The sequence below is a fragment of the Limulus polyphemus genome, unplaced genomic scaffold, assembly GCF_000517525.1.
Source record: "Limulus polyphemus unplaced genomic scaffold, Limulus_polyphemus-2.1.2 Scaffold122, whole genome shotgun sequence".
Taxonomy (NCBI): domain Eukaryota; kingdom Metazoa; phylum Arthropoda; class Merostomata; order Xiphosura; family Limulidae; genus Limulus; species Limulus polyphemus.
In genome coordinates, this window is record NW_013665732.1 from 978 (window position 1) to 10,812 (window position 9,835).

Sequence of the window (9,835 nt, forward strand, 5' to 3'; positions counted from 1 at the left end):
ACAGATACTCGTCTTCCCTCCCAGAACCTGTTTTTTTAGGTGAAAGGTAGAGGACACTCTTCCTCTGTGAACCTGATGTACAATTCCACATGCTGCCAGATGTTGGTTGAGGTGGTCAAACTCCTATTTATGGACTGTTGCACCCTAGCCACTTGACACCGGGGGGGTCCTTTTCTTGTGGAAAAATTTTTTGGGCCCCACCATATTTCTGCCCTTTATGTTTTGGCGACACATTCCTGAAGAGTAAAGAGTATACCTGGCTCATAAATGGTGTGGTTTCCCACTGGTGTGTTGTTTTTAATTCCTTACCACACCTCTTGGTCTTTCTTTGGGAGCTTTCTGAAGGAGGATCATATTCTCACCAGCCCTCCACCAGTTCAGTGTGAGATTCTAGCATTTTGTGAGAAGAGGTAAGATATTGTATTGGAAGTTAACATTTTCCTAAAATGAAAATGTATTTCTGATACATACTTACCTCCATTCACATTTCCCACCGATTTTTCCCACTTCTGGTGTATTGGATGACTTGGTCATGACCAGTCTCAAAGTGATTAACAGGTGCATTATAAAAGAGGGTTCTAGTTATAATAGGGGTATTGTTGAAACATTATTGGTGGGGGATTGCTGCATGAGCATTTGCACGTAGATATGCAGAAAGAAGTGGGAGCTAGAAATCTAGTGGCGAGCAAAATATTTTAACTGATAGAGGGCAGTACTAATCAAGAAAGCTTTTTGTGAGAGGAAGTAAGTATCTGTTGGAAGTACATTTTCAGTTTAAGAAAATGTTAACTTTCTTTATTTTGGTCTATCCTTTAATTTTAACTATTTTATTTATAAAGAATCAGGTTAGTTTTTACTTCTTCTGCCTCTGAAAAGATGTGTGTACTTGTAGATCTTATGTATGTGTAGAACAAGATTAGTTTAAATCATTGCACTTTTTAGTTGATGAGTTTTCTACCACATATGTAAATTACAAACTTAGAAATGTTTTTTTTTCTTTCATAAAATTTTATTCTGGAAACAAGTTTTTAAATTATGAGAGGAATGAGAGAGTATTATTGAGATTTATATAGATATGTAAAAAACTCATTTATTTATAGCACGCCAAAACTCTAGAAATCGAGGTGCCATTAAAAAGGGAGGTTTAAGACAACAACGGACAAATATACCTTTTACGAATGGAAATGCAAATCTGTCGCAACAGGGTTTTAACAGCCAAGCAAGTCAGGTATGATTTATTTAACATTGAGTTATCCTTTTTTAAAATTAAAACACTTTTGAGATGAATATAAAATAAAACAAAGAATAAGTAAAGAAAATTTTCAGTGATAAATGACAAAAAAGTTTGACATAATAGTCAATTACATATTTTATGTAAGGCCTACAAACAATAAATAACATCAAGAATTTTATATTCATGCAAGAATTACTAAATATTGTAAAGGGTGGGGAATTTTTATTAACAAACTAATAATCAAATCCAAAGTCAATCCTTGGGCATTGCAAAAGGTCAAGTTAAGCTTTTGATTTAAATTTTTATTTTTATATTTTAGTCACTTATCAGATACATTGCTAATTTTTTTTTACATTCGGATTGCTAGAAAGAACCTTATTCTTATCTTTCTTAATACCAAATAATTGTTATTCAAGATGCTATTACAGCAGATAAATAAAACTGTGTAAAAAGGCTGACTTGATGAAGTGATCAAAGCATTAGGATAAAGTGTGTTTGATAAAATTCTCCCCAAAATAGCATTAAAAAATGTTATTTTGATACAGAAATCAATTTATTGTAATGCAAACTCTCAATAAAAAATTTGTTTTGGTGTCTCATTGGCTCAGTAGTAAACTTGAAGACTTGGAATGATAAAACATAAGGTTTGGTTCACTGTGGTGAATACAGCACAGATAGTTCATTGTTTAACTTTGTACTGAAACAAAAATTTGTTTATAATTTTTAAAAACTATTGATTGATTTTTATGCTTTTTAGAAAGCTAAATGGTAGAGATTAAATTTCAATATTGAAATATCATTTGTTAATATCGTAATCTAAGTTTAACTCTGATATTTGTGTTATTTATACCTTTGGGTCTGAAATGATCTAAAACTTGCAAAGGAATAACACAAAAAGTAATATCAATTTGAATAATTCACTTTTTAAATTTATGCTTCTTCCACTTGATGGAGTTCTCATGAGCTTTTATAAAAGAGAAAAATACCAAGATTTTAATATCAGTGTTTTCTAATTAATCTTACAATGTAATGTTTAAGATTCATCTGAATTTTTTTCTCCCTCTTTCCTCTCATTCGATACTATTTAATATGCTCCGTTTTTTTTTTTTCTTTCACATTGAATTTGGAAATTCTTTCTTTTGGCTCACTTTTACTCATCATACAATTTCTAGGATATGCTGACCTCCTTCTCTCAGGGTCCACTTATGCAAGGCCCACTGACCATGAGTCAAATGAGCCAGCCAGGATTTCATGGCTTGTCTCAGCCGGATCTTTCTCAGGTAAGGCTCAGTCTCAGTAATTCTTTACTGTTAATTAGTATTGGTTGTTCATGATTAATTTAATGTTTGCATCTGAACAGTTGTTTTTAAAAGGCTTGCATCTCCAATCAGAAAAACAGCATATACCTAAATACACATAATATATGGTATTCAGTCATAATTTCTTTATGGTATAAAAAATAACTGATCTTGCATCAAGTTCTTTTTTTTTTTTTTTATCATTCAACCACTAAATAACAACACTAGAACTTTAGCCATTAAAATGCTTTGAGTTGAGAAATTTTTCTCTGTTTTTGTTAGCTACTGTCCTTTTTTAATTTAAAAAATTAATTTTGTTAATTTAAGTATAGCAGTTTTAAGTAGGAATAGCTTGCAAAAGCTTGCTGTGACCATCTGCATATTTTAAGTTGTTTATTTCCTTCCAATTTAAACCACTCTTTCTGAAAGTGACTACTATTTGATTTGCTACTAGGCTGTTTCTTTACCTTAAAATAAAACAGGTATGTTTTGTCACATAGCTGAACCTATATGAAAAGACATCACTGGAAAAGGCCTAAATTGATCTGTATTCACAGATGGGTTCCTAAACAAAGGACTGAACAAAACAATGCAGTATTTAAATACTGCCTAAATGGTTCCTTTTTTGTTGTTCTTAGATACATGTATAAGTAAAAATCCAATTTTTAAAGTTCAGGAAATTTGTAAATTTCACTTCCATGGTGAAAAGATTTTTGAAAAATTATAATATAGGTAAGATCATTTGTTTACACAGAGTTGTCCAGCTGTGAAAAATAGCTATTAGCATACTCTTGAGACCGTCCAGTTCTAGCTGTAAAGCAATAAAACTAAATAAACCCAGATTTGAAAAATCTTATTAGCTTTGGCTGTAAGAATATATAGTGTGTAATTAATTATCTGTCACAATATGCAATTAATATGGAAAATAAAGTAATTTAGATTTATTTTCCTCTTCAACTTTCATTTTACTCTACATTGCTGAATTTGATACAGTTAGTGTTAAGTTAGAGAAAATAACATAAAATATAAAGTTTTACTGACAAATAACAAATTATTTATTTAGGTGGTCTTAGAAGTTATGCAAATGAAATATAAAACTAAGATAAAAAAGGTTTTTATTTTTACATAAATGATTTTACACTTAGACTAGTCAGAGTCTGAGTTAGTCTGACTGTAAATTCACAAGCAAATATTTAGTAGAACATACTTTATTAAAAAAAAATCCTTTTTTTTCTTGTGTGTGTGTAGAACAGACTTGTTATGTTTGCTTAAAACTTGCCAAATTTCTTGAAGACATTGTTAGGACATTCAGAGTTATGTATTGTTTCATGGTTACAAGGTTAGTCATAATGACCAATCCTTGTGCAAACAGAGCTAAATTGTATTAGAGGCCAGTGAAGTAGTACTAAGTAATTGTAAAAAAAGTTTATAAATAAAGATAAAATAGTTACTTTAATATATATATAGTAACAAAGCTGATACTGATTGGTTTTTATCTAAGACTGAAAATAACCAGTATACCACACTGCTTTATTTAAGTTACATTTTGAATTAATAAAATTATTATGGTGCAAGTCAGTGCTGAGGTTACGAAAAAATATTAAATGATCCAGATTGAAAAATGAACAGCAGATATTTTAATCTTTGTAAATCAGAGGGGTTCATGTTATATGTACATCACAATTTCATTTGTTCTTTTGCCAGACATAGAATTCACTGTATCGACTTTTCTTTTAAAGCATGAAATGTCAGAGAAATAAATTAACTATTTATATATAATGTTACTATGAAAAAGTATACTTGTGTTTTGCATGCATCAACTAACTACAATGCACAGTTTCCATTTCACCAATGTGCACATATAAGATGACTTAATTATGCAAGATCTACTTTTACCAGTGGGTGGAGAAATTTTTTTCTTGAGTTTATTGTGAGGCAGTTGCTTGTACTTTAATACTCATGAGTGTAAAGTAGTACAGCACAAAACTCATTAATTGTATGATGGCTACTGTGTTTATATTTTCCCTTGACTTCATAAAGAGTGTTTATATTTGACTTTCATTTTTCAGTGTTTTGGTCAAGAACTTTTATGTAAATCTGTAGATCCATTTTTTCTATTTATTTATATTTTGTTTGTGATGGAGGGATGAAGAGCCTATATGCAAAATTTCAAATTATTTTGTCAAAAATTCTTGGAGGAGTTCAAAGATCTAGTAAACATAGAGTATAACCACAGTGTAGAATAACTAAGTACATGTAAACTAACAATGATACATGGAACACCATGGCTTATTCTCACATGTGTAAAACAATTGTCTTTCAGCATGGGCTTGATCCCTGGGACCGACTTCATAACCATTTTGTACTTGTTATAGTTTTCATGCTATAACTTTGAAATCAGTAAGCATATGTTCACGGAAATTTGGCACTTATCAGTAAACATTCCAAGGCTTTCATACGCAAAATATCATTTTTTTTTAAGTTTTAAGGTTTGTTAAGTAATGTTTTTCTTATGTTGCCTATCCAACATGCAAAATAATTTTCATTTTAAGATTAAAAATACTTTTATGCCCCAGAAAATTTTCAAATTTCACATGGAAAATCTTTATGATGTCCAGATAGTTATCAAACGTTTCTTAAGAAAAAACTTTATATTTTATCTGTTATTTTCACTAACGAATCTTTGTACGGGTTTGGTTGATTTATTTTGGTAGTTTCAGAAATGTTTAAAACAGTACACACACAAAAATGTATAAAATGGTGCAAGAGCTATTAAAAAGCAAAGTTTTCTCGGTGCATTTTAGGCTGTAAGAGAATCTATGTCCCTTTCTCTTAGAAGGTATAACATTATTTTTTCTGCATGTAAAACTATTCCCATCTGATCAAAAGACACATTTTACCTAACTTACACTGAATATTACTTAGCAGTGTTTTCATTGAACATCTATTAATTACAGAAACTTATTAACCCTTTTCACATGGGTCAAATGCCATGTCAATCTGTATGTTGACTCGCATTCAAAATTTTATTGAACTACTATTTTATCAATTTATATCACTAAGTTTGTTATCAAACTGTAGAACATAATTCAAATTTTTAGTATTGTATGTTATTTAATTTTTTAATTTAAAAATAAATAAAAAAACACTGCTAAACATTGATTTTTTTTTGTGTGTCACATGATATGTTGAATGCAACACTCGTTCAAACTAGACATCTGTGATGCCAAAATACAAAGTCTATAGTTTAATATGGTTAGGAACTCAAATTACTGATATTGACAAGCTAGAGTATTAAATAAGAACCACCTGTCTTTTCTATTTGCTGAGATATTACTCATGTACTGAATCAAACAGTGGCCCCACTCACCTCTCTCCACTTTTGGAAACGGTCCCTTATATACACTTACTTCAATATATGATGTGAATAACCAATCGAAAACTCAGTCATTTTCAAGTATTATGATGTCATCTCGTTATTTTGATACAAAACTTCAAGGTAGTAAGTTGTATTTTTGTAGACCCAAATACAGCCTAGTTACTAAGCTTGATAAATTACAGTGAAATTCTATGGTATTGATGTAGTAATTTAAGATTTTTTGGTTATTCAACTATATATATATAAAACCTAAATAAAAGTTTTGTTTCATATCCTCCATGTACAAAATTGGATAAGGCTTAGCAACCTACAACAAGTAGCAACTGAGTAACAAAGGATGTAACTAGAATAAATAATTGTTTGCTTTACTTCTTTATTTACTGTTCTATGTTTTAAGAAAAATAAGTGTAAGAAGTTATTTATAAATAGCAATAATGCATATATAATGTGTAATATAATTGAAATGTGACTATTTTACAAAATACTAGTCCACTAAAACACAGCCAAGGCAGGTCACTTTGTAAAGACTAAAGATAAGTTTTGTATTATTGGATACAGTAATATTGGTGCACTTAATGTCAAAGTGCTTGCACAAACAAATACTACCCAGAAATGACACGTCATGCGGCCTGTTAATCGTTTATATACTAGTGGTGAGTTTCTCATGGGTTCTAGAACGATTGATAAGACTCTCACATTGCAATTGATCTAGAGAAATCTATAGTCAGTGTTGTCAACATTTTAAGCATAACAAAATGTGACCCGATTTCAGTGAAAATGATTCACTTATGTAAAAGTACATATGACGTTTTGTGATGGAGAAAAATGGCTATCATTTTCGGATTCAGCATACAGAAATTAGAGTAGAACATGTAAGAGTTTCAAGACAATAAAACCATTGCAGGTGTGTGTTATTTGTTTGAAAGGCACGGAAGTTTTCTTCTATGGCAAGATATTACGTCAGCTCAGGGTTAGCGAGCGCATAAGCTTACGACAGAATATTCTGATTATTTGAAATCTTATTTATTGACTATTATGGTTAAGTTTTATTGTATTAAAACAAGGTAGATAAATTAAGTATCTTATTATTTAAAGAAAATTAACTATGTTAAAAATAAGTTGATTTAAAGCAAGAATGTTTTTTAGTAAAAATGTTACCTAGCCTAACCCGATGCCATTGTGATACATCAGCTTGTAGGTAACTGGTAAAACTTTCTCAGTTTTCTCCATGTTTTTTATGATTTATACCTGAAGTGATGACTACTGCAGTAGGGAGATGAAATATCAAAAGATGTATGTTAATAAATATCAAATTGAAACTGAGTGGATATATAAAATTGAACTTTCTGATCAACAACAACAACAAAATGGTCCAGAAAGGTTTAAATCTATGTTTGTTTGTTACAGTTGGTAGTGTAATGGTGAACTAATGAACTTTTTTGTTTATCATAGGATAGCTACCTGGTTGAAGAATTTCGTTCTCAAACTGAAGGAATGTTGTCCCAAGATTCCACTTACCAGGGGGATCGAGCATTGTTTGCAGCCTCTCAAGGCGGGCAGTTCTCTCAACCATACTGATTCACAGGTGGAGATAATCACCAGTAGCACCAGCCTACTGACCACTCCACTGAGCATCGATCTAGCTCACCAGTGCAAGCAGCATTGAAGAGTTGAAGGAGCAATGTAGGAGAAGAGGGAATGGAAGGCCTTTTGAAAATGGTGTGTCCAGTGACCACCCAGTCTACCTGTCAGCAGTGTCAACCTGGCACTCAACCACTGATTCTCAGTGCACACCCATCCGTGCTTCACTGCTCCCTAGATGGAGCTATGTTTCACAGGCTTACTGTGTTTCTCTTGTCTGATTTGACTTGGGCAACCTTCATATTAAAAGGTGCAAAGCAGGCACAGGGTTAATAAATATTGGGTAGTTTGGCCTCTATTTTGTTCAAACCTTTCACTTTAGCTTCCTAGAATTTATGGAGTTACTTCTTTTTTTTTATCATATTATATCTTGTTTACTTGTATTTCTCTTCCAGTCTTAAATCATTCACAAAATCTGATTTGATAAGAAGAAAATTTAATGTTCAGTAAGCTTGAAAACTGCTTTTATTTGTATTGGTTGCCTTGCATTCTATTTCTCAGTCCTTGGCTGTGGGTTATTGGCAGGCATAAGATCGGCAGGGACCTGGGCACTCAGCTTAGTTAAACAAGGCCCTGATTGTTTTGTACCAGTCCATTCAACAAGAAATTCACGTGTAGTTTAGTTCATCTGTGTTCAATCTTGTGATGTTCATGTTTAGTTGACAGTGGCTTTGTGCAGGCTGGGTAAATAGTCAAATTACATCAGAATTATTCTTGTGCTGGTTTGTTTTTTATTTGTTTTTAATAATATCTTAACTGTGGTTAAGGTGCTTTTTTTAGAATTTTTTCAACTAAGCTGTTCGATAAGGGTTATCCTGAGCTGCATAGTGTTGAATTGTTTTATTCACTGATTAACATAGATGTGCACAGAGAATTCGGAATATAAGTTTTTAGTGGTAAATTACAACCTGTAGTAATGGTAAATCCAAGATATGTTTAAATTGCCAAATATTAAAATGTTAATTCCTGGTTTAGATTGCAGTACTGCACAATAGGATTATATATGTGTGAATTTTTGAATAAATATATTATACATTTGGTGAGGGTATGTGCTTGTATGTTGAAGATAAAAGTTACTAAATTTGTTATATTTTGTATAATTAAAACATTTTTTTTCGTAACTTGAGAGTTGTAATTTGAACAGAAAAGTAATAGTTAAGATGATTATCAAGATTGAGTACAGAAAAAAAATGTTTTAATTTAATTGATTGTAACTTTTGTGTTATATGTTTTTTCAGGAGTATAAATTGGTTTAATATTTATGATACCCCATTGTATTTGTTCTTAACACAATTTTTAGTTCTTAATTCAAAGAAAAAGTGTAGGACATATTACTGAAAGAAATATTATAATATTACTTTAAAAAATTGTTAATTCCGTTTTAGTTTCCAGGTGTAGAAAATTTTAACTTTTGTCTTGTTTTGCATTATTTTCAGTATGTGTCTTGGTAGATTTTTCATCTTTCCAGAACATATGAGTTTTTGTTCCATCTAAAGTTCTCCCATAAATAGTTAAGAAATGCTTGAAAACTTGCTAGGCTTGTACCAGTGTTTTGGGTATTGTACAGTGGATGGATGCAAAGTTTATACAGGTGTTAATGTGAAACTCATTATAAGTTGTAAAAATAATATGAAAATTTAATTTAGAACAATCTTACAGCCAAAGAAATTTGCTATACTTTAGAGCACTTAATTACAGGATGCCGTATTATTAATTGTTGTATATTTTGTAATAACTGTAAAATATCTGCTTTCCTGTGAAGACTCAATCTAGAGATCTAAATTTGACTATTGAATAAAGCTCTGGCTTAATATCATTGAGACCTTTTTAAATATATTCAGAGACTGTGCCTTTCTCCACTAAATGATTTTAGACATTTCAACATTACATGTTTTAATGAATTTTAAGTTACTTAAGCACTGGAAGATAAGCAGTGCAAGTTGCTGAAGAAAACAAAATGCATCAATAAATCCACAAAAACCCATTTATTAGAGACTGTTTTCTATATTAAAAATATACTTCAGTTGAAGTTTCCAACTGAATAGACTTAAATAAAACACTGAAGCCAACATCTGGTCATTCTAAATTATGTTTATCACAACATGGTAATAATGGAGGCTTTTATTGTTCTGTCTATTTGCATAACAAAAATTTTAGTCATACAACTGAAAAATGACAAGATGTTATAAAATACCAAGGATTTGTTAAATGATATTTAGGTATCTTAGCTGTAATGAAATTTTAAACCTTGATTATCAATTAAAAAAAACCCAACTAAATACT

The 9,835-nt window shown here is 30.8% G+C and overlaps 1 protein-coding gene across 1 annotated transcript; it reads left to right on the forward strand.

The window, feature by feature from the left end:
* Nucleotides 1–1,100: 1,100 nt before the first annotated feature.
* LOC106472562 (regulator of nonsense transcripts 1-like) lies at nt 1,101–7,499 on the forward strand (the record flags this gene model as incomplete). The annotated part of the gene is made up of 3 exons (XM_022402101.1): nt 1,101–1,228; nt 2,407–2,514; nt 7,364–7,499. Coding segments are annotated over 3 exons (362 nt in total), but the record flags the coding sequence as incomplete, so codon positions are not given.
* Between the last annotated feature and the right edge of the window lie 2,336 nt (nt 7,500–9,835).